The sequence below is a fragment of the Fringilla coelebs genome (assembly GCF_963513975.1).
Source record: "Fringilla coelebs genome assembly, chromosome: 21".
In the NCBI taxonomy this organism is placed as follows: Eukaryota; Metazoa; Chordata; class Aves; order Passeriformes; family Fringillidae; genus Fringilla; species Fringilla coelebs.
This window is the reverse complement of record NC_140047.1, coordinates 4,700,503-4,725,866: the sequence shown is the minus strand read 5'-3', so window position 1 is coordinate 4,725,866 and position 25,364 is coordinate 4,700,503. Positions and strand designations below refer to the sequence as shown.

The 25,364-nt window shown below is 51.8% G+C and overlaps 1 protein-coding gene across 1 annotated transcript in view; it reads left to right on the top strand.

The window, feature by feature from the left end:
- Nucleotides 1-25,364, top strand: part of ASTN2 (astrotactin 2) — a gene marked incomplete at both ends in the record, with an annotated part of 326,465 nt that overhangs the window by 236,501 nt on the left and 64,600 nt on the right. The window contains 2 exons of the mRNA XM_084219630.1: nt 7,786-7,919; nt 9,030-9,178. Of these exons, the coding sequence (XP_084075756.1) occupies nt 7,786-7,919; nt 9,030-9,178 (283 nt within the window). The remainder of the gene's footprint in view (nt 1-7,785; nt 7,920-9,029; nt 9,179-25,364) is intronic.

Sequence of the window (25,364 nt, the reverse complement as noted above, 5' to 3'; positions counted from 1 at the left end):
TTCCTGTATAAGCTGAGCAGCAAAGATGAAGCAAAACACAGTTAAAGATATTTTGCCCTCTTCAGCATGTGCATTTTTTTTTAATAGGTTTGTCTTTTCATCTGCCTTAGTGCAGTGAGTTATGAACTTTTTAAAATTTACAACTACAGCCCTGTCCAAGGCTGTGTTCTCGGTTGCTGATGACCTTGCCAGACTCTTAAACGCTGGGGTTTCACTTTCCATGCTGGGTGTCTGCTGTGGACTGATTTGTGATATTTCTTTGTGTGCATGTTTGATTTCAGCTAAAACTGACCATTTCCAAGTAGGAGATGAGGTGAAAATATATTACTTTGCCCACGTGAAATGAGTCAAAAAACTCTTTATTTCCATGTCAGTGGGAATTGCTGTTTTCTTCTTGCTTTGAAGCAAGGGCCTGAAATGTAAAGGGCTCCAGGAGTTTTTCCTTTTGCTGTCCAGGGAGAATTTGTCCAGAGGAAATGTCCTCAAGGTAGCTCTCAGCTCTGTGTGATCTCTCCTCCCAGCCCAGCTCCAGCACAACTCCTGCTCCCAGCAGTGGGGAGAAGCAATCTCAGTATGAGGAAAAGCATCAGGCCCCTCTTTTCCTTCTGTATGCAGTGAGGATAAGGACTGAGATCCTGCTAGGAGTTTCTTTGTTTTCTCCTGTGGTTTATTAGTGTTGGTCCAAGAATTTGGACCATCACTGGTCACTGCAGCCTGCCTGGGGGCTGTGGCAGTGCTGGAGCTTGCCAGGGTGGAGGAGATGTTTTTGGAGGTTCAAGCAGCTCTTGAAGGGTTTGACAGGAAGGACTCTTGCTGCAGCAGAGGCAGTGCTGGAGTCCCCCCCACCAGTGACCTGGTGAGATCCAGCTAATCCAGTTCTGCAGGACCATTGCTGTCACAGCTCCAGTGCTCTCAGTCTGAGTGCTCACCTTCCAAAGGTGTAAAGAGACAGAGAAGCTGTGACCTGTCATCTCCCAGGGACTGCTCTGAAGCTCTGTGGATCCTGCATCAGTTTTGATCAATGCCAACATCTCTCTGGTGCTCCCTTTGTGCTCTGCAGCAGTGCAGACACCACAGGGGTCCCTCCACATGAAGCTGGAGGAAATTCTCCACTGCAGGGCTGCAGAGGAAACCTCCACCAGTGTCAGTGGCCATGCCCAGCAGCAAAGAGCTTCTCTCTGTGGTGGGGCTTTCTTCTGGCAAAATGCTCTCACCACCTCAGGGGCTGGATGCTGTTCAGTGCATGTGGTGGGAGAGAAGAGAGAGGTGGTGACCCCAGGTGCTTTCCCTTTGGGGAACATCCTCAAGTCAAAGAGAAGAGCTGCTCCTCACCCCAGTTATAGTCCCCCCAGGTTATGGTGACTCTCCTCCTCCACCTTAAACATATTTCTGCCAGCCCTCTCCCCATAGGGTGGGCACCATCTTTCTTACTGCCCAGGGGCACAGACTGAGTGAGAGCACAGGTGTGCATGATCTGCATGATCTGCAAACGTGCTCATCCCTCACAGGCAGGCAGGGAACACCCTGCTTCCCCCATCCCCTCCCAGGAGCATCCTTGGCAGGGATGCACATGAGCATGTCCAGAGCCACAGGGCAGCTGTGGCCAGTGCAGGGGAGAAAAGGCAAGGTATGTTGGGCAGTGGGACCCTTCCTGTTCGTGGTCTGTTCGTTTTTTCCCCAAAAAAACCCTGAAACAAGCTTCTGTGGAGCAGCTCAGCCAGCTGCAGAAATGCTTAGAGGGTGGTGTGGTGAGGGGGGTGTGGAGAAGGGAGGCAGGAGAGATCAATCTCCCTCCTACTGGGAAATGGACTCAAACTCCTGCTGTGTGTATTTAAGGAGACAAATGGATGTGGAGCCTGGATTTTTAGGAGACCCCTAGGACCTCGCTTTAATTCGAAAATTGAGTAATCTCAGCATTTGCTGCAGCCATGGCCTCCTCACAGCACACATGGCCCAGCCCATGGTGGGAGGGCTTGCTGGGGGGCACATCCCTGTGCTGCTGGTCCCACTGCCCTCAGCAGGAGCCCAGGTAGGGCTGGGACCCTGGCAGGGCTCTTGGAGACAGCTCCTTCACCTGCTGGGGGTCACCAGCTCGGATGACAAGTGAGGCTGGAGCAAAATTCCCCATTTTTCCTCCCACTCCTTGCCCAGGAGCCATCTCCTGCAGAGCAGAGGATGGTCACTGCTGTCCCCACTGTCCCACCAGTGTCCCCAGGCTGGCAGGGTGTTTTTAGCCAGGGTGAAAGGTGTCCCCGAGGCCATGGGCTCAGTTTGACCCCAATCCAGCACCATGGCAGAGCTGCTGGAGGACACACAGCTTCCCCAAAGTACTCCCTGGAGGCTTGGGGACACAGAGCCAGGGATTTCTTCTTCCACTGCCAAAGCTGGCAGGGAGCCTGGCCCAAAGGGGACAGTGTTCTTGTGGTTGAGGTGAATTTTTTGGTTTGGTCTGGGGTGTGTTTCTTTTTATTTGTTGTTGCTTTGTTTGAATACCTGCTAATTGGCCCTTGTCCTCCTCCTCTGGCCCTGGAGCATCGTGCTGCAGGTCCAGCCCAATCCAGCCCCCTTTTCCAGGGGAAGAATGGCCACATTGTGGAGCCTGGCTGGGGCTATAATGGGGAGCTTTGTGCCGAGGTGTGAGAGCAGAGCCGGCTCCCCAGGAGGGCTCGCTGCAGCGCACAGGGCTCTGATTTCCACTCTGATTTCCCGGGTTTTACAGTGTCCCCTCCCTGGGATCCTGTTATTCTGTAAATAACAGAAACCAGGATGCTGCCCACCCTGGGTCCCTCCCAGCACCCTGACCTTTCCAGAGGACCACTGATGTCCCTTTCCAGGATGAAGTGCTGGTGATGCTGCTCCCTTGGGAGAGGCAGCCAGAGGCAGGAGGGGGTGAACAACACAGGATGGGATCACCTGCCAACAGCACAACTCCATCCTCCTTTGCTGTGAACCTGGAGCAGCAAAACTCCATCCTCCTTTGCTGTGAACCTGGCCTTTCACGAACTGCATGATCCTGGGAAGGGTCTCTGATCTGGGAAATCCTCAGCTTTCCTTCCCTTTTTTATTTTTGTTTTTCTGCCCTGTTTCCAGAGATATCTAGACTGAGGAGTGGCATTTACCTCCTATGAGCAGCACTGAGCATTGCTGGAAGGGCATGGAAGGCTTTTCCTCCTGCCACCCTTCCAGCATGGTAGCATCCTGTTCAGGCTGTGAAAGCTCTTCTGGAGCCTTCATCCTCCTCCTGCCTGTACCTGAGGGAAGGTGGTGGTGTGCAGGCTCCATCTCCATCCTGTCAGCAGGAAAGGGCAGGATGTGTCCATTTGCTGCCGTGTCCCTGGACATGGGATGGTGCCTGTCTGCTGGCATGGCTCAGCCTGCTTCCACACTTCCTTCTCTCCTTCTGCACTGAGAAGAACAAAAAAGCAAACAAAGATTGGGAAATCGGTGCAAAATCCAAAAGGAACCTAAGTTCCAGCTTCCAGATCATCTCCTTTTATCTGCAGTCCATCTCTGTCCAGCCTACATGTTCACCTGAATTGTTTTGTTTTTTTTCTAATCTCCCTGTATTTCCTTTTTAATTTTTCCAGAAACAGAGATGTGCATTCTAGACTCAGTGAGCCAGATTTTCGTGTCAGTGTCAGCCATGGATAAGACCAAATATTCACAGACAGGCACCCAACACGTGCCCTTTCCAGGATCCCATCTGCACACACCAGCCCTGTGGTGTGTGCTCAGCCCTGCAAATGCTGATCTGAAAGTTTCCTTCATGTCCTATCACTTTCCCCTCCTGGGATGTCAACAGACAGCCCACAATTAGAAATAACTTAATGCTTCTCCCTCCATCAGCCAGGTCTAACAGAGGACAAAGGAAGTGTTCTTCTCTATTCTGTTACAGAGTGTCTCAGCTATAAAATGGGGCCAAATGGCCTCCCCCTGAGCACAAATAACAACAGGAGAAAGATCCATATGCAATCGAGTGTAGGATGAATGTGCTTAGCTGATCGTTTGTTTCCCTAATATTTTTTTTATGAATAGGCTTAGCTTATGGTAAGATGGGACTTTATGGTCCTGTAAGTCTTGCTTGTGTCAAAACAAATGAACTAGCCATCCTAGGGGGGAACTATCAATCCAATATATGTGTGTGCATGGGTGTGGGGAATCAGACCTATTATACCTTTAAGAGCAAATTAGATGCTGTTCCTATGATTCATAAAGCTATATATCTAATGGCATGACTCGTCATCTAGAAAATAAACGTTTCGAGCCAGTTTCTCATCTCATAAATTTCCCCTCTGGCACCGAAGGACATAAACTAAATGGGCTGACTCACAGGGAAACAATACAATTTGGATACTTTTAAATGAGAGAGAAAATTGCCTTAGGGCACAGAGGGCTGTTGGGGTCCCGGGGAGTGGCTGGCAAGCCCAGGACAGTGCATTGGGGGCCACTGCCATTCCCAGTGGATCAAGCACTCCTGGGAAGCCCTTCATGATTCCAGACCCTCTTGGGCCTGTGAAAACATGACCACCATGATGAAGCATCGAAGTGGAAGTGGTCATGTTTGTGATGGGCTCATGTAGGTGCTGTCTCCTGGCAGGGAGGAGAGCACTTGCTGAGAATGGCAGGGAAGGACAGGAGATGTGGAGAGCCTGGCCCAAGGCAGGAGGGGAAGGTGGTTCTCAGCCACCAGAGATCAGGAAAGTCCCTGTGCATCCATTCCCTCCTCCCAAAGGCTGCAGCTTCCCATGGGAAGGATCTCAGCACCTTCACTGCATCCTGGTCCATCACTCTTGGTCCTCCTGTGCCACAGGGTCCTTGTTTGGGTGGCAGCTGCCATTCCCTCTTTCTGTGTGACCTTACCCATTTCTGCTCCGCAGCAATTTGCTCTTGATGCTTCCCCACCCCTCAACACACACTCCCCAGCACCAATGGGAAAACCTGAGGAACCACTGCCTCAAAATTCCCCTGGAAAGCAAGAAATGACATAGAATCCCACAGTCACTGATGCTGCAAAAGACCTCCAATACTGAGTCCAGCCTTTAACCATTCACCCCCTTGTCACACCACAGCACTAGCACCTCATTCAGCTGTTTCTGGAACACCTCCAGGGATGGGGACTCCACCATCTACCTGAGCAACCCCTTCCAATGCCTGACCACCCTGTCAGTGAAGAAATTCCTCCTGATGTGCAACCCAAACCTGCCCTGGCCCACCCTGAGCCGTTCGCCCTGCTCCTGTCCCTGTTCCCTGGAGCACAGCCTGACCCCTGTGCTGTTCCCTCCTGTCAGGAGCTGTGCAGAGCCACAAGGTCCCCCCTGAGCCTCCTTTGCTGCAGGCTGAGCCCCTTCCCAGCTCCCTCAGCCTCTCCTGGTGCTCTGTTCCCTTCCCTGGACACACTCCAGCCCTTCAAGGTCCTTCTTGTCATGAGTGGCCCAGAACTGAGCTCAGCATCCAAGGTGTAGCCTCACCAATGGCTAGCACAGAGGGACAAGGCAGGGACAAGCCCTGGCTGCCTGGCTCTTGCTTAGCACAGAGGGACAAGGCAGGGACAAGCCCTGGCTGCCTGGCTCTCCCAGCCTGGCCCTGACATGAGTCAGGACAGAGGCAGGAGCCAGCAGGGGCAGCCGTGCTCCCAGTAACCTGGTTAGGGGGTGGAGGTGTGCTCCCGTAATGAGCGCAGCATCCATCCCCTAACCTCGTTTGTGTGAAGGGTGACACAAGGCAGATGACAGCTGGGCACCTGAAGGATCTAATTAAAACCTACTCGAGGCTGGGCAGGCAGAGAAAGGGGGATTGCTCATCCAGCTAGTGCTTAACAGCAGGAAAAAAGGAAAAAACAAGGAGTTGGCTACTGGATTTACTAAAGGGCATGGATGGGGTTTCTTCCCTAAGTCGGGGATGTGCAGGGAGGAGCTGGGGACAGGGAGGGGGTGTGCAGAGTGACGGGGTTGGGCTGGGGGACAGTGGAGCAGTGGCAGCAGTGTGACAGTGCAGCTCTTCCCAGGATCACCCACATCTGTCTTTGCCTGCAGCACCTGTCTGTGCACACAGGTACCTCAGCTCTGGGTATTTGTCTTGCGTCCTAGGGAGAGCACATGCTTCCCCATCCATCTGCACACATCCCTTGCTGTTCCTTTCCTGCATGGACCCGCTGCTCTCTCTCTTGTGTGTCTGCATCCATTTATCTGGGTGTCAGATAAACTCCTCTCTTCATCCCTCTCTCCAATTACTTTGGATGCCCTTTCCAGCCTAGCACTTCAATTACTTTCTAAAGAACACAGTAAAATAATGTCACATTTTCTTTCTTTCACCTCTTCGTTCCTTCCTTGGGTTTTGGGTTTTTTTCCCCATTTTTTTCCATCTGGAACAGTCCCATTTTGTAAATGCAGGGAAGCAGAGAATTTTGCAGACACAAGAGCCTCGAGGTGCCTCGTTAAAGGTGCTGGGGGTGTTTGGAGAGAGCAACAAAACCCTGGACAATGGCAGCAACAAAACCCTGGACAATGGCAGCCCTGACATCAGGCTCTATTTATACCTCCTCCTTTCAGAAACCTCCCTGGGATGGAGCTTTTCCTAGAGTTTTCTGCTCAGTGCTGCTGCCTGAGCTGTCCCTGTGCTTCTCAAAGGGCACAGATTTATTTCTAGGTGTACCCTTGCAGCACAGGCCATATCAGCAAGGCCAGGCTTCCGCAGGCGACTTCTCCTGGCAAGAGCAGTGTTGCCACAAGTGAGGCTGCTCCATGTGGATGAGGGCCTGTGGAGGTGTTTCAGCTCCCAAATGTGCCTCTTGAAAGGTCAAAAGCATGACAGAGCTTTGTTCTAGTGGCTGGTGTTTTGGTGTTCTGATTATTCCAGATAGGTGTTGTGGCTTTGCAGGGTTGGGTTGGAAGTTGGCTTTGTGTGTGTGAAGGAGAGATGTTTTTGAAACTGGAAGTTAATTACAGCTGAAGGGTAGTGGGAGAAACCACCATAAATCCGTGTGGTCCAAAGTAGAGCAGGGTATGGAGTGAGGAGTGCCCCATCCTGTGGTGTGGGGACTGCCACCAAGCACCCTGAGCTGTGGGATGAGCACAGCAGGGACACTGAGGGGTGAGACCTGGAGGGCTTTGCCAACTCTGACCACAGTCATCATTCCAGGGATTCATTGGTGTTATTAGGAGCAGTCAGGGTGGCTCCTGAGGACATCCTGCAAATATTTTCCAGGTTTTATTTTTTCCTTGCAGATACTGCTGCTTTGCTTGCGAGTGTTCCTTAGACAAGTGAATAAAGCAGCAGTTTGCTTGCAGGAGGGCTCTTTGTGTAAATAACAAACCTGTGAGGAGGATGGAAGGGGTGTTGTTGGGAATTCGGGCATTACTTTATTCTCAGAGGGACAGAAAGAGCTGGGCAGAAGGGCATGGGGAGGAGTGGAGGAGTTTCACTGTACACAGCAGCAGCGTGCAGGCACTGTGTGTACTCTCTGCACTGTCACAGAGGGACTTCTGCTCAGGCTTCTTTGGGCAGCTCAGTCCTCCCTCACAGGAGATCCCCATCCCCACTCCTAAAGCATTCAGGGATGAACCAGCACCGCTCAGCACATGGGAGTTAAACCCAGGGAGGTGAAGGGCCATGCCCAGGGCCATGCAGAGAGGCCATGGCAAAGCTGGGAGGACTCACTCCCCCAGCCCATCCCGTGTTTCCCCATCCCAGGGCTCTGCACGCTCCCCCCGATGCTCAGCCCCAAAGCCTGGCCAGATTTCACCGAGCCTTTAGCACACATGTTCACGCTCTTTGTTCTCACGTCAGGCCTTCAAGGGAGCCCTGATGAGCTCATACTGGTGCTCTGGGAAAGGTGATGTTATCGAAGACTGGTGCAGGTGCGACCTCAACGCCTTCGATGAGAACGGACTCCCGAACTGCAGCCCTCTCCCTCCGCCTGTGTACGTATCCTGTGAGCCCTCTAGGGATCACCAGCCCCTATCCCGTGGGTCACAGCCCCCAGAACCACCCCATTTCCCAGGGGCTCAGCCCATGGGCATCTCCTTCTGCGCCCTTGGGGCTGGGGGCTGCACTCCGGCCCTCCTCACTGTGTGACTGATGTCTTTAGGATATCCTGGCTCTGGCTGTGGCCCTGGAAGGTTTCCTTATAGGTTTTCATCACCTGATTAGCAGGGCTTGTAGAATGGGATTTCAAATGCTGAAAGAAATGGAATTACAGTGCAATTCATTGTGGCTTGTCAGAGCAAGAGCAAATCAGGAGCAAACTGATGGGGAATTAGCTGAGAAAGCAGGAAGACTGGCTCCAGCGAGCCACAAGGAGCAGAACACCTTCTTAGTGAGCCAATATCCTCAGAAGGGATTCATTTCCCATCTCGAGTCCAGCAAACATGCTGTGTGTTTGGAGCCAGACTCTCCATAGCCCTGTACATGCTGCTGTCATCTGCCCTGGAGCAGAGGGAGTGGACGCCTCTGCATTAGCACAGCCAGGAGCACAGAGCTCCTCTGCCTTCAGCCCAGCCCACGTTGTTCCTGCTCTGGGCAGGAGCTCCTGCACAGCTGCCCTGCTCTGGCTCTCACCCACGCCCCTCAGAGGTTTGCAGCTGGGTGAATTCCCTCTGCCTCTCCTCCTCTCTCCCTCCATCACCTTGGCCATGCAGACCTGACCCTGCCCTCCTGTGGACTCAGCCCTGCTGGGTTCCAAGAACCTGGATCTTCTCCTGTTTTGCTCCTGGGGTGTTGGTCCTTGCTCACCTTGCTCAAGTTCAGCAGCTCTCCCAGACAATGAAGGCCCCTTTAGATGAGATATTTGGGGCTGCATGAGCTTGCCTTCTCCAGGAGCAGGGGGAGGCTCCCAAGGGCGCACAATGGGCTGACTCAAGTGAGCTTCAGCTTTTTGATGCTCAGGAGCCCCTGTGACCTCTGTCCTTGGGGCTTTGTGGGCACACCCACGTGTGTGAATGTGGGCCTTTCATGGGGTGTGCTGCTTGGAGATGTGGCTCCCTCCCCAGAAAGGGAGCTCACATCTTGTTTTCTCACTGTCTCCCGCCCAGCCTGCGGCTCTCCCCCAACGTGGAGCCCTCCAGCACCGTGGTGTCTCTGGAGTGGCTGGATGTGCAGCCTGCCATCGGGACCAAGGTGTCAGACTACGTCCTGCAGCACAAGAAGGTGGATGAGTACACGGACACGGACCTCTACACAGGTGGGTGTGAGGGAGGGCAACCTCCTCGTGGTGCAGAGGGCTCCTGGCCATGCTTCCCGTGCCCTGCCTGGCTGGGAGCAGCTGCTTTGGTGGAGAATAGAGCCAAGGTTTTAGAGGAGGTATCAAACCCACTCCATTTAGGAGAGGTTTCTGGAATCTTCTGCAGACATGGCTATTTGAGGGAAAGGGGAATTGCAAAAACACAGTGAGGCAGAAGGAAATAATTTTCCTTTTTTTGGGTAGGAGAGCTGTGAGTTGCAGTTTCTGAAGTGGGTGTTGATCTGATCAGTCTGAAGTGCCACAGGGTGGTGGTTGTAGGGGGAAGGTCATCCCTCAACAGCTCAAGGGCTTTACTGGTCTGTTCCAATGAGTGACCAATGACCCACCTTATAAAGAACATTTTCAGTTGGCTTGCACACCTATCAGAGGAACTCAAAACCTACAATATTTAGGGAGATCACTTAAAGATCACAAAATTTCTCCAGGAGAACCTGAAATTTCCCTGGGTTGGAGTTTAGTTCTCAGGCTTGTACTGAGCACTCTACACTGTAAAAAGGCTTTGTCAGCAGCTCAATCCATGCTCCAGAGGCAGCTGGACAAGGCAGAGGGCTGTGAAGGATGGGACTTGATTTGGGTGAGTCAATGATGGATTTCAGAAAGTAGGGCTTGAGACCCTGAGTGATAGCAGTGCTGCAGGGAAGGCCAGGCAGAACCTACTGCTTTTTGCTTGAGGATTTTAGACGTAGCTTTTTAAAGAAGCTCCCAAAAGGTGTCAGGGGCAGCTGGGTAGTTGATGAAAGCAGAAATTTACCTGGGACAGGGCTGGTGTTGGAGTGCAGAGCCTCACAGTCCACATACAGACTTGCATGGGTTTCCCAGGACACCCTGGCAAGATGTTTAGCTGTGTTTCCCTGTTGGGAAGACAGGCTCAGGAAGATCATTTAGACCTCACAGCCACAGGGAAATTTCCACTCTCTCTGTTCACCTCAAGCCCATCTATTCTGCTTCTGCAGCATAGAGGCCACCATATCCAAAAATCATGTGCTACAAGAGCTGGCCTGTGTCTGCTGGAGAGTGCCACATCCCCACCTCCTGGGGGGATTCTGCTCTTTGTGGAGACCCCTGAAAGAACGAGCAGGGGTCTCCACAAGCAGGAGACCTGCAGGAGGTCCCTGGCTCATACACCAGTCCCATCCCTCAGGCCCTTCCTCCTTGCCAGCATCCCCTCCCAGAGCTGCCCAGTGTGGCTGTGGACTCTGGGTTATGTCTGGTTTTGTGGCATGGAGGAAGGTTTGTTCTTTGTCTTGGAGGGGCACCTTGCAGTAATGAGGAAGGAAAACAAGCCACCAAATGAGGGGCTTTGTTTTGGATGGGGATTCCAGATTGCTCACACATCAGTCAGGTGAGGCCAGACCAGGGAAACATGGGGTTTCTCCTTTGAAGTGGCTGGATCTTTGCCTGGCAGCCAGAGTAGGAAATACAGAATATTATTATTATTTTCCTTTTATGACTGCCATGTGTTTGACAGGCAATTGAATTCATTGTGGGGAGCTTCCCTCCCCCCTGCCTGCTCTGGGGGACTGTTTGGGACAGAATGACCCTATTAACAATTAAAGAGAAAAGCCAATCCTAAATCTCTCCCTTTTTTTTTTTCTCTGTTGTTTATAACCAAACAACATTCCTGCCTTCATTCCTTTCTTACCCTTCAGGCCTCCAATGCCAGATGACTTGATTCCTTTAAATACCTTGTGTAGGTTTGCAGAGGTGCTGACTGCTACAGCTCTCTACAGCCAAAAATCCTGTCCTGAATATCCCCTGACCACCATCACCCTTCATCCTGCTGCACCACAGCTTCTCCCCCCTGAGCAGCATCCACAAAAAACAATAACTCAGCCTCAGAGGGGGAATCTTTGGGAGGGGAGTGTGGGATATGAAATTTGGAGGGCTTTTAATGCATATGGGCAGATCTTCCTTTTCCATCAGTCTCCCAGCTGCTGGCAGGGAGGAGCAGGTTGTTCCCATGGCTGGGAGGCACATCACAGGTATTTGCAGAGGGGGCCAACTCTGGGCTGGGAGGATCTGGCAAAGTTGTAGGGCTCTTGAGGATGCTACCACTCATCCCTTGGAAATCTTGAGTTTAAATGTGTGGGTTATTTGTACTTGGACAGTGGTTTTGTTTGCTTCATTGCAGTTGTGGATATTTCTTAGCGTGATTCCTGGTACTGGCAGGGGCTAGAGCTCTGCCAACCTGTTCTTCATTCCCGTGGCAAACTGGGTGGTACCTGGTCCCAGCCTCACCTGCCTTCTGCCTTCCTCCTGCCCCTCAAAAGCCTCCAGTCTCTTACCCTTGCAAAACTCCTTAGCCTCCGCCTTGTTCTGCAACTGGAAGATGTAACCGTTCCCTTGAGCCAGAAAACATTTGTTCCTCTTCCTCTTGGAGCAGAGTCAGGAGGGAGCTTTGAGACTGGTCTAATGTGGGTCCCTTCTGCTCCCTGCTGGGCTCCACACGAGACGGGGATGCTGCAGGGCAGGGCCGAGGCAGCCAGGAGCCTGCGTGGCTCGGTTGCCCTCAGCTGTATGAGGTTTTTTAAGAGGCTTGTTACTGGTGCTTAGAAAAACACAGCCCTTGGCCCATCTGAGGCAGAGAGGAGGTGAACTTGTGTGTGAAACAAACCACGCTTTCAACACCAGCGCGCGGGGAGCGAGCGGCTCCGCGCTCGGGAGCCGGCCGGGAAGGCGGAGAGCAATTACATCCCAAACTGTTTATTAAAACTTGTGGAAATTACTCATAACTCCATGTGTGTGATGGCTTTGTAGTTGAGTGATGCTCTTTGTTTGAACGTGGGGCTCTCAGAGAGGGCGTGAGGCACACATGTGTGTGTGTGTGTGTCTGTGTGTGTGTGCAGCCAGCCCGCCAGCGCATTATGTCATGGACCAAGCAGGCGCTGCACTTGAGAGAGGGAGAGGGAGAAATGTGTTTTACAGGGTGAGGTACAAACTGAAATGGCTGTGAACATCTGGAACTGATATTAGGCTTGGAAAATGTTTTCTGTCACTCCAACACTCCTCTGGAGGAAGGTTTCTGAAGTTAAGAAGCTCCAAAGGGGATGAGGGGGAGGGATGAGGGGATAACATGGCTGTGATGCAAAGTGCTTCTCATGTCTCCATTCTCTAAGCTGGGCCGTGTCCCTGCATGTGCCAGACTTGGCACCTGGGCTGTCACTGCCTCTCGTTGTTGTGGCCCTGGCTTAGGAGTCCCCTGTGCCAGCTGAGCCCCCCTTACCTGAGCACGGGGAGTGCAGCATCTTCCAGCCTGTGCTGGAAGACAGAAGGATCCTTGCCCTGGTTTTAGGGCTGGGAGCTGGGGAGCTAAGCTGGGAGGCCTTGTCTGAAAGCTGAAGGGTGAAATCCTCAGGAGGGAACAGGCAGACCTCTGCTTGGTTTAACACCACCTGGACTTTCTCTGGTGCCCACCTGGGAGGTCAGACCCACCTGCATTTGGGGAGGCTGCTGTGGGGCTTGTGTAATGCAAGGTTTAGAAATAAAAAGTGCTTTGAATGTGGTTTTTTTTTGTACATTTTGGGGGATAATTGGGGGAGGAGGAAGGGCTGGGCTTGGCTGTGTGATGGATTGGGGTTTGTGGGTTGGGCTGTGTTGCTCCTGGGGTGGTGGCTATGTTGCTGCTGTGATGTTCTCAGTGCCTTTCTCAAAGTTCTCTCCCTGGTGCGGTTTTCTTCCCCTTGTGCCCACCCCTCTGATGCTGCTGGGTCTCTGAACACCCATCTCTGGGGGGCTGCCATGTGCCTGCACAGGGCACAGCGAGGAGGCTGGGGAGGGGGTGGTTTGAGGGCATCTCAAAGAACTTTGCTGGTGATAAATCAGACCTTGCACACCCTGACATAGGAATGGACTCTCCCTTAATCAGCAAATGGAGGGCAGAAAACAAGACAAAGAGATAAAATTCCTTCCCTGAGGTCACAAGAGCTGTGAAATAATCTCAGCAGGGGCAGTGCTCCCCTGTGAGGGCAGAGACAGGTGCAGGTCCTGGATGCCCCAGCTTTGTGCCCTGTCCTGTGGTCGCTCCTCCATGGACTCTCAGGCACTGAGCCAATCTGCATGCCCCAGTCTGTCACCACTGCTGGGGTGAGCAGCCCTGGACATGAGCAGAGCACAGGCAAGAGCTGTGTCCTTGAGCATGAATCCACCTCTTCCTGCCTGTGCTTCAGTATCCAAGTGGGTTCAGCTGGGGAGATGCAGAGAAACAAGCATCACTTGCTGTCCCCGTGGCTGAGGGTGACAGCAAGTGTGAATGAGGTGTTGTCCCAATGCACTGCTGGCTCTGTGCTGCTGATGGCAAATCACAGAAGGATTAGGGGGCTCTGCTCCTATCCCAGCCCTTCATCTTCTGCCCTGCTCTGGGCTGGCTCCCACACTGTGGTTTTGCCCCTTTTCTGTGGTGCTTCACAGCTCGGTGTGTGCTGACAGCTGAATAGGGGTAGCTGGGGACATGGTGGGGTTTTGGGTGAACAAAAGGATACAGCAAACAGGTAAACAGCTCACCTGCTTCTGGTTTGGGATGCCATGTCCAAGGAGAACAGGTGAGATCTCAGCAGAGACTCCCAGGCTTTAACTCTGAGGATGTCAAGGGATCCTGGCTGCTCTGGGGTCAGGACAGTGACCATGTTCATAAGAAGTAACCCTCATCCAGAACAGCTTGTAATCCTCAAAGAAAGGAGAACAGGAACACAGCCTGCTGAGTGGGAGCTTGTTGGAGACCTCAGAGCAGGAGAGTGCAGAGTCTGGCAGCTGGCTCAGAGCCTTCTGCTGTACTGGGACCCTCGAGACACAGGACTGTGGTGTGGAGCAGAACCAGCAGGTAACCTGGGAAGGTGTCTGGACACCAGACAGGGCAGAAAGATGTGCAGGAGTGGAGAGAATGGTTCTATAAAACCTGTGCACATCCCCATGCTGGCATTCCAGACTGCTCTGGAGCAGAACTGCTCTGCAGAGGAGCCTGTGCTCAGCATCATGTCTATAAAAGAAAGAGGTCAACTCAGAAGGCTGAGTGTTTTGTACACTTGCAAGTTGTGCTCTGAATTGAGGCTCAGGAGTGTCTTATTTATAAATAACTTCACAGTTGTGACATGTCTGGATGGCTGGGGATGTATGGATATAGCTATGGCAACCAGCTCTTCCAGACACCCTCTTGTGTGCAAGCTGTGCTGCTACTGCTCTGTGAAAACCTGGGCTGGGCTGGGAGGAGAGCAGAAAAGACTGTCTGGCCAGAGCAAATCCTGTTCCTGTCAGAAAGGAGTCAGTGCAATCTCCATGCAACCACGTTGCACTCCCATTGTGAGCCTTACAGTCATCTTTAAGAGTGCTGGCTGACAAACTGGCCGCCCCAAAGAGCAGCAGGAGGAGTTGACACTGCCCTTAGGAAGCTGGAGGAGCCTCAGGTCCAGCCAGGAGCTGGGTAAATGCATGAACATCACCCCTGCCTCTTACTGCAGCTAACACATGGGTAAGGATGTTTTCAACACCCAGAGTGCCCCTCTTGAGTGCTGAATCCACTTCACTTGTTAGCAGAAGGAAAGATGATTCAAAAAGAAGCCTTTGAAGTGAAGGTCAGGTTTTTGGAAGCTGCTTCCTGGGATGTGTTGTGTAATAGAAACAAGCAAGTGCTTAATTTTGGCCATTACCCTCCCTGTGAAGCTCAGATTTCTCTCTCCCTGGGACAGCTATAGTTATTTCCACCTACCAGTGTCATTTTTGTATCCTGGAAAGCAGAAGGGAGGTGGAGGGTTCTCAACTCTCAATTAGGGTTGAGTCAGTTGCTGAAAAATTTCATTAATTCACATTTCCATATGGTTGTTCCAGGGTTTTTTATTTTTATCTGCCCAGACACCTTTTGGCCAGAACTGGGCATTATCTTTGCTTTCTCCCAAATCACTTTATAGGTGGAGACCTGGGACCGTCTGCCCTTTTCCTGCTGTCTGCAGAGGATGGAGCAGCCTGGCTGGTGCCACGAGTGTGTCATGCACTTCAGGAGCAAACTTGTGTTTGCCAAGGGCTTTGTGCTGTCTGCTCAGAGCTGTCTCTCCCTCAAGGACAGCTGTAGATGCTGCCTTCTAGCTAAGAAGCCTCTGAACTTCTTACATGGCAGTTAATGAGGCCAGTCGTGGAGTTTTTTTACTAGTCTGTAATTTTATCCTCTAGGATTAAGTTTCTCCTGATCTGGAAAAGTCAAGGCCACAAATCCATCTTGTCAGAAAGCATCAAAAGCCAAGGCTGCTAACACAGCCAGACGGATAACAGCATGTGAGTGCAGAGCAGTGGAACTTTTTCATAGGAGCCTTTATTGACTAGACAGGCTTTTTTAATCAATAAACTGTGGCTGGAATTTGGAGGGAAGCTCAGTCTGTGTTTGCAAAGCTGGTGCTTGGTAATGCAGCCCTGAGCAATGTGGAAAATACAGGCTCTGGGGCATCTGTGGATGCAACACAAGCTACTCTGGGAGGAAACTTGGGCATTCTCACTGAGCAAAGAATCTGGGTCTTCCCTTTGGATGGGCTCTCTATGACGCCCAGACTGAGATCCTCTGCCAGGGTAGGATCTTCCTGGAGATTTTGCATATTGCTCTCCTTCCAGCCAGAGCCTGGGATGACATCCTGAATGGATGGGGAATCTGCTTTCCAGTCCTCTGGCTGCAGTTGAGGTTTCCCATGCATTCAGTGTTGTCAGGTGGCTGAAACACAATCCAAAAAGTTAGGCAGGGTCCCTCCACGCTTCTCTGGAATGAAATAAGGATAGAAAAGAGATCCAAAGAGGCACAAAGAGTGCCTTGGGACAGCCTATTCTGTTTGAAACCTCTCAGCCCCAGCACAGGAGGTGCTTTGGGGATGTTGCAGTTGTCCTGTGCTGTGATCATGTCTGGTGCCTGCTCTGTCCTGCCAGCATCAGCTCTGTCCTAACCCTCACCATTCCTCAGGCACATCCCTGTTCAATGGCACATGGTGGCACCAGCCCTTCCCCTCTGCCTCTGCCAGGCTGGGCTGGGCACACTGTGTGTCCTGAGAACCATCATCCTCTGCTCCCCAAAATGATGGGGCCTCCTCTTGTTGGGCAGTGGCTCAAGGTGGGGTCTGTCCTCTATTCCCCATGTTGTTCCAGTGGGAGGGAAGTTCAGTAAAAATGGAGAGGGATTAAACCTGAGTCAGGGGATTTACCAATTAAAATATCTGCTCCTCCTGCAGGTTTCATATGATTCAAAAGAGACCCTCCCCATCTCCCCTGTGACCCCTTCCCAGTTTGTTCAGCTTGCCAGGGATTGAGATCTGGCTCTTAGAAGTAGGGGGGCAGCTGGGTCTAGGTTACATTTTGTGCTGTTTAGATAGGATAAACCTTTCCTCCCTGTAATTGGGTGATTGGGCTTGTGAGGTTTCCCAGATATTAATCTGGAGACCCTAGAGGGGGTCAGATTAGGTTATGGAGACATAATAGGAAATACTGCTGTGGCTAGTTTGGGTTAGGAGGGATAGGGTGGATACTCTGCAGCATTCCCCTGTTGGGTTCCCTCTAATGGGGCCTGCATGGTGGGGTCAAGGAACACTCTTATCTCAGCATCAGGTTGACTTGGGCTTTGCTGGGAGCCACTCTCTGTGAACTCTTCCCACCCCTGTAATCCTGCTCTTCCAGAGGACAGGACCATGACCCCTCCTTTGGTGAAGGGAGGGGTGGGTGGTGCTGACCTGCTGCTGCTGGGGCTCGTTCACAGGGGAGAGGGAGTCTTTTTTCAAAAGGGGTTTGTGTCCCCAGGATCCTTGGGATAGAAAAACCTTTGTGCTCTGTAGTGCCATTGTTGGGGCCAAGTAAAGATCTTCCTCTTTGCTTCCCCATGTAGTGCCAGGAGTGGGGAAGGGGTTGGTGCAGCCCAGGGGGGATCATTTAGTGAGCATTTAAGTGCAGGTGCCCCTCTGTCCCACGTGAGACTTGTATTTGAGGAAGGGTGTCATGTTTATCTAATCAGAGCCAGTGAGATGAGCTTGTCCCTGTGGCTAAATAAGTATTTTGGAGCTGTACTGGTAAGAAACCCTGCACTGAAGCAGCATCCTGAGGTGTCCTGGAGAAGGGAATACCCACCACATCTGTGCTGTGTTGGTTATGTGTGTTAAAACCCCCTCCCATTCCTGCTGTGTTCTCCTCCTGTGTTTGGGAGCAGGACACAAGTTCTGCAGAGACAAGGCTGACTCCAGGCACCAGTCTGCAACACTCCTTCCAGCCCTCATTTCTTTTTATTAACAGTGAGATGACAGATAGGGGATGGTCATTAATTTAATAAAGGATGTTTCTGATCACGACTGCAGAAGCAAGATCCTGAGGCTTTCCATGGTGGTCTGATGAGTCACCCTGATGAAATAGGGTGAGGCTGGGATAGGAAATACCTCACTGGAGCTTGGAGAATGGCAATGGCTCTTCCCACAGAGCAGCCAGGCTTCTGCAGTCATTCTGCCATCCTTAGCTGGGCTGTCCTAGCACCTTCCCAGTATGATGATTACCCCCACTGGGATTTCAGCTCCAGAGATACCCATGGACCCACTGCAGCTGGGTGAGGCTCACTTGCAGTTTCCCTGGTGCCTGCCCTGAACACCTGCCTGGGGTGATGGTGGAGTCAGGGAATGCTGAGGTGTGGCTGGGGGACCCCATTCCCCACCAGCCCCTTTGTGGGCTCAGGGAGGGCAGTGCAGGCTGTGCTCTGAGAGGAGAGCTTGTAAAGCAGATAATACCTGGCTTTCCTTTATCCTGTTCTGTCATCTGTGGAAGTCAATAAATCTCACCAACTCCATTGTTCAGATTAGGGAATTGGAGCCAAAAATCATGTGTGGACTCTAAATCCAGAGGAGCCAGTTAAGAGCAAGGGCTCACAATTCATGTACAATTAACAGTTACTGTGCTGGCTGCCCTCAAGCCCCAGAAGTTCAACTCTTTGGCTGCAGATTTTTTCAGATCTCAGTTGAGAGTTCCTGTGGAAAGCTTTGGAGTTGTTCCGGTGGATGGGGAGTGTCTAACACAGGTGGATGTGTCCATCCAGCTGTGACACAGTGAGCAGGAGGGATAGCTACCCCCAGCTCCAAGGAAAACACCCTGCCTGTCCCACCCTGATGCTGAGCCTGTATGAACAGGACATGGCCACCCCATCTGCCTGCCCTGGGGTGTGCCAGACCCTCTGGGGACAATGTGCAGTGGCTGCAGGGATTGTTCCTCCTTAGAATCCTTGGTTGTGGGTCTTACCACAGCCTTGTAGCTGTTGGATACCCCCAGGAGGGTGGGATGGTGTCTGTAAGCACAACCCCATCTCAGCACCCTCCCTCTGGAGATAAAGGCATGAGCCCATTGTCCTCTTTTTGAAGTTAAGGGACTTTCTTTGATAGCTCCCTTTTACAGTCCTCACAGATGAGCTCAGAGGAGCTGCAGTAGCTGCTTAAAATTGGGTGCTGCAGCCCTCAGACCTCAGGAGTGGCTGTGCATTCCCTTCCCAGGGAAGCTGGGAGGATTTTTAATGCTGGCTCTGCCTGGCTCCAGCTCCCAGCCTGCCTGCTCCCTCCTGTCCCCAGAGCAGGCAAGGCACGTCAGGGCTTCTTGGGAACTGGAGAGAGAAGAGCATGAGCCAGAGAGATGTCCTGTCAGAGGGGAGGGGACGCTGGAAAGCCACCAGTTTGCTGGGATAGTGCCAGGGGTGGGTGGCTGGACAGGCACTGCAGCTGTGTCAGGGTCGGCTGCTCGGCATCTGCTGTGTCCTCCAGCTGCAAACAGCTGGAGTGTCCATGGGAACACTGCCCTGGGACCAGCCCCACTCTGGGTCAGCCAGCTCCCCTTGACTCCCAGCCCTGGGCTCATGGTGTGTGCTGCAGGGAGGGTGCTCTGCCCACAGAACTGAGATCTGAAAATAATCTGCAGCCCAAGTGTGAACTTCTGGGGCTTGAGAGCAGCCAGCACAGAAACTGTTAGCAGTGCACAAATGTAGAGTGCTTGCTCTTTACTGGCTCTTCTGGATTTAGAGTCCACACGTGACTTTTGGCCATTAATGCTGAGTGCCTCAGTTTCCCAGTCTGAAGAGTGGAGCTGGTGAGATTTATCAGTTTTCCTTCTCTGAATGGCCAGTGGTGGGCACACAGTGCTGTGGGTGCAAAAGCCGGGCGGCAGGGTCAGGATGGGAAATACCTTCTTCCCTGCCCCTGTGCTCATCCTCGAGCACATTCCTTTTATCTGCTAATAAATATCAGTCATAAAACAATCCAGATCTATCCATAATCCTGTTAGAGCCTTTGACTCTTGCTCCTGTGACTCCCGGCAGCTCTAATTACGGATACTCATGCCGGTGATTAATGACTTGGTTCATCCTCAGTGGCACCAATTTTACATGTGCAGCCTGATTCCCCCCCCACAACGATTTGTGCAAGGAGGAAATAATCCTTGTTAAAAACCAGCAGCACAGAAATGTGGTGTTGGCATTGTGCCTCCATCTGGCCCTTCTGCATCCTGTCCATCCCTTCACTCATCTCCCCCCCTCTTTTATCTCCAAGAGAACGACCCTAATTGCCTCACACTCTAATTTTGCTGCACTGTAGCCCATAAATCACTCGGACACGTGGAGCATTTTGCTGCTCCTTAACAAAAGGAGTGGGATTTTCTCCTCTGCTGCATGTTTTACAGGTGACTAATTGCATCAAGGCACCTTTGAAGCAATGACTTCATCAATTGCTCATCCTGCAGGCACATTGCTGGGTTTGTATGCCTGATCAGAATCCTGCATTTATTAGGATTAATTTATTCTCCAATCATTTTTCATCCACCACAAGGACAGGAAAGTTGAGTGATGTTACTTGCTCAGCTACGTAAGCACGATTTCTTGCCTCATTACTGAGCCTGAGATATTTTTGCTGCACGCTGAAACTTCTCCAAATGAAAATGAGAAATGTTACGTCTTGGAGAGAAGTGCTCCCAGAACACTAGAGAAATCAAGTTATTTCAGGTGCCTACAACTTGGCTTTGGGTCTTCATCATCTTCTTTTCTAATTTTGTCCCCCACATTTGTCATGGGGCACGTCTGTGTGAGCAGTAGCACTTCTTGGGCTTCAGAGGGAGCCAGGGGTGGGTAAGAGAATGTTTCTTCCAACTAGAGACCATCCAAAATGAGGGGTTCTTGCTGTCCTGTGGAAACAGAGAGCTGGGGCTGTTCAGCCTGGAGAGGAGAAAGTTCCAGGGCCTTTCCTGTACCTAAAGGGGCTCCAAGAGAGCTGGAGAGGAACTTTGGACATGGGCTGGGAATAACAGGACAAGGGGGAATGGCTTCAAGCTGACAGATGTCAGGGTTAGAAGGAATATTGGGAAGAAATTCTTGACTATGAGGGTGAGGAGGCCCTGGCACAGGGTGCCCAGAGCAGCTGTGGCTGCCCCTGCATCCCTGGCAGTGCCCAAGGCCAGGCTGGACAGGACTTGGAGCAACCTGGGAGAGTGGGAGTTGTCCCTGCCCATGGCAGGGGACTGGAACAATGTGGCTTTTAATGTCCCTTCTAACAGAAGCCATTCCATGATTCTGTAATTCTGTAGGTTAGCAGATGCTCACGAGGCTGCAGGAAACACTCTGGGTGTATGGCTGAGTGCAGGGTGTGGCAGGGCTGGCAGTATGGAGAGGGATGCAGTGGGCACAGGCTGAGCATCTCCAGGGAGGAGGATCTGTAACTGCTGGGGACAGAGAGCTGTAAACACGGGCAAATTCACACTTTTCTTAAAGGCTGTGGTCAAACTTTTGTGGGAGTGGTGGCTGATAATGACTGCCAGAAGACCTTGACTCAGCAGCTAACCTCCCACCCCCACAAAGGCCCCTCTTTTGGGAAAAAAGGAGCTTGTTTACATCCAGGCAGGATTTTTGCCTCTGCTACTTCCAGTCTGGTGTTCATGAGTTCTGAGGGGTGCATTTTACACCATAGGTTATGGGCCAAACGGGGTAGTTTGAAGCAAAACTGGGTTTAGGATTGTTTTGGAGCAGATGTGGCAATGCTGGGGAGCTTCACCTGGATGGCATGCAGAGCCAGGATGAGGAGGTGCAGGAGAGAGAAGCTCTAGGAGCAGATGAGTTCCTCCTGTTGTACTGGGAAAAAGTGCACCACGGCACCAAGGGGCTGGGAGAGGGCTTGTGCAGTGCTGGGGAGCTGGGTTTGGCAAGAGACCAGGGAAAAATAGGTGATGGCTTAGGAGAGCCTGGGGAGAGGACCTGGGAAACACACCAAAGCCTGGCACTCTACAGGGTCGTGCTTATTTTATTTTGCCACAGCAAGCCGGTGAGATATCAGCTCTTCTGATGGCACATCTGCTGTCCTGTGGGATGTCCAGCCTGAGTCCACATCGTGTGCAATGGGACTGGCTGTAGAGCCCTGGTCCCCAGCTGGCACTGAGCTCTGCAACCCCACTGTCCCTCTGCCCCGCGGTGGGGCTTGGCTTGGGGTGGATTAAGAGGGGTCGGGGTGGACAAAGAGGGGAGGAAAAACGTGTCGAGGAGCAGCATAAGCTGGTAACTGTGGGTCTTTGCCTACAGAGGGGGCTCCTGCACTGCCCAAGGCCATCCGGGCCGGGAAGGCAGGAGAAGAGATGCAGCGGCTGCCAGCTGACCTTTCTCAAACAGTTCATGGGTTTCCAGAGCAGCCGAGGTGTCAGCGGTGTAGAGCAGTCACAGCTTCCCAGTCGCTGGAGGAGGAAGGCAGGGGGCACTCGAAAGGGGAGGAAAAGGCTCCGTCCTGGAAGGGTGGAAACCTCCCAAGCCATTAACTGTTTCTCCACGGAGAGCTGTGGAAAGCAAACAAGGGGCTGCTTTCCTCCTGCACCAGCTCGCCCACTCCCATCCTTTCTGCCCTCCTCTCTTCATCCCCTGCCTCAATTTCCCTTCCCTTGGTTAAGGCAGGGCCTGGGATAGTGAGGATTTGGGTGGGGAACCAGCTCAAGCCCAGCAGCCCTGCCCCGAGCAGCGTGCTGGGGAGCAAATTCTGCCTCTGCACCGGGAGCCCCAGCGCTGTGTCTGTGTGCAGACCCCTCTGCAATCACACTTAAAAAAAAACCCCTCCCAGCCCTTTCTGAGCAGCCTGTAGCAGGGTGCTCTGTGCTGTCAGATCTGCCTGAAAGCACGTTTGTCTCAAGCCAGGGAAGGAGCCATGGCAGCCTAAAACTGAGAGACTTTCCCTCGCAGATGACAAAGCTCGGGAGTAAATTAGCAGGCAGAGTCTGTGAAAGGAAATGTTTCCTTAAACGTTTCCATAAAAGCTAATTGGCCTGTAAGAGCAGCATACCTGTGGGCCGCTGCCTCCCGGGGTTCAGGGCTTGGGGAATCTATTCCTGGCTTGACTAATAATTTTCAGTGTGACTTTGAGCAGGTCATTTCAGTTCTTTGTGCCTTGGTTTCCCTCTCTCTGAAATGAGGAGAATACTCCCTTCCAGAGCACTGATAAGGTTTAAGTACTAAAATTTTATTGCTCCGTTGAAGATCCTTGGCAAAGGGATATTACGCAGATAGAAGGTTAATGATGATGATAGGGAGAGAATAAAAGAAGAAATTGCTGTTTTATTTTTATTTTGTTCTTTAAATGATGTTTAATAGCCAGTTTTCGATTGAGGAATAAAATCCAGTCCCCTGTGACCACCAAATTATCTTGCAAATGCTGGTTTTTGCATGCTCTTAAAGCTTGCAGAGAGAATGAGGAGCCATACCCCTTCTCTCTGCTTGTAGGAGCAATCAGCAAGAGATTGCCTTTTCCCAATTAGGGAGCTTGTCTGGATTCCTGGATAATTGAGGGAGCTTCCCAAGAGTCCTCCACACAGTGTCATGGGTCTGATAGGGGCTGGTGGTCCCTGTGGGGCAGCTCCTTCTCCATGGCCTGAGTGGTGGAGGCGCCTGCCTGAGGTTATTGGGTAGGTCAGGAAGGCCAGGCTAACAGGACTTTACCTCTGCCAGAGGGAATTAAAGGCTGAACTGAGCCATTACCCCCACAAATTCACCCCACAGCTTCCCAGAATAATTGCTGGGCAAGCACATCCCACCACTGTGATGATCCAAGGCGCCCACTGCACAGTGAGCGTTCGCAGCGATGCTGAGGGCTGGCAGGGATCCCTGCAGTGTGGGTGCCCTCCAGTCCTTCACTGACCCCCCAGCCCTGCCCTCAGTGCCCTGCCTGGCCCCAGCACTGCCCACCCCAGTTTGTCATCCTCAGCACAGCCACCGTAGGCTGTAAATGTCAACCACAACGGAAGCGGTGCCGTCTGCGGCCGGGCCGTTGCTTATTTATTCCTTTTTTCATTTGTTTCTTTCACAAACATCAGCTATGTCAAGAATGGCATGTTTGGCACCCCAGACTGTTACAAAACTCAAGGTCAAATTCATGGTATGATTGTGGCTGGGGAAAAGGACACCATAGTTGTGTTGGTCCCTGGTGCGTGAAGCGTGGGGGCTGGAGGATGCTGTCTCCTCTTTTTCCACTGGTTTTGTGGATGAGGATTTCCTGTCCTGTCCAGCCATGGGGTGGAAGCTGCATCTGTGGAGATGCACTCATGGTGCCTGTGCTGGCTTTTTCCTGCTGAGTTCCATTCTGCAGGAATACTCAATGAGCTAGGGTTTGTTAAGGAAGCTTATAGCTGTTGTTTGACCGACTGTTCTACCTGGAGAATAAAATGGGGGGAAAAGGACCAGGTTTTGGACACATAGTCCTCTATTAGTCAGAAGCTAATTCCAAACACCATTCCCCCACCCTCCTCATGCTCCACTGGCTCATTTTGGAGGTGTGAGCCCCCTGCCCCCTTTGCCTATCTCCTCACACATGATCAGACCCCTCTGGCTGGTGCTGTCCCCCCATGGAGGTTCTCACTCTCTGCTCACCATCTGCCCATGCCAGGAGCTGAGGAATTGAGGACAGGAGAGCTTGGGGCTGTTTACTGGGGTAAGAATCCCACCACAGAGCCTGTATTAGGATCATGGAATAGTTTGAGTTGTAGGAGACCATCACAGACCACGTAGCCCAATTGCCCTGCAGTGAGCAGGGGCACCTTCAGCTCCACCAGGCTGGTCAGAGCTCCATCACTCAACCCTATAATGTCAGTCCATCCCTTTTCCTCTAGGAAATTGACCTCTTTAATATCTGAGGTTTTTCTCAACAGTTTCAAAGTAATCACCTCCACAACAGGCTCCTGAACAAGTACCCTCTCACTGTCCCCATCTCCTCATCATGTTCTCTCAACGCTTTCTCCCAAACCTTCCATGTGTACACAGAGCCATTTTTCTCTTCATCCTTGTGCCCTTCTCCCTCATTCCTCCACCTCTCTCTGGATCCTCCAGGCTGTGACTGGGAGAGGTTCAGCTCAAGGTGCAGGGTCTGTGCTGGGGAAAAAGGCCACGTTCCCCTTAACCCTCCCACCTCAATAAATACCATTGTGGTAAATTTGTTGAAGACATGGGTTGATTTGGGCTTGCTTTTTTTTTTTTTTTTTTTCCCTCTGTGTCTGAGCTGTGATGTTCCCAGTATTTCACAGAATATTTCAGGTTGGAAGGGACCCATAAGGATCACTGAGTCCAGCTCTCTGAGGCAGGAGTTGTCTGCTCATATGTATGCACATAAAACCTCTCCCAACAAGACCCCAATCTCTCTTGGGACCTGCAGGATGAAACAGTCGATACCACTGCCCAGAAAAGGTTCACATTGCATCAGTAAAACTGCTCTTTGTAAAGAACAGGAGCTCAGTCTGTCTCTCTCTCTAAGAGCCAGGCTTCAGCTTGTTGCCAGAGAAGCTGTTTGGGTGCTTGGTTTGTGTGATGGATGGGGAGAAGCTGGAGAGAAGGTCCCACAAGGTGTGGGTTCACCTTCTGCCCCTCTGCAGCCTCCCTGCCCTGCTCTGGATCCTGGTGCTTATTCATAAACCCAGCCCTTTTTTGACCTTAGGTGATGTTTTAGGATTTCTTTTATTTGTGGACCTTGCCTTGGCCTTCTGTTACTATTTGTCTCTCCAAAAAAAGGATTCTGCTCTTTCAATTTCTGTGTCCAAGTTGGAGGGGGAGATATTACCAATGGGGGTCAGTAAATAGCTCATCTCACTTCATAATACTTAGCATTTAGATAGTGCTTTCCACTGCCAGAGCCCTCTGCAAACTCCC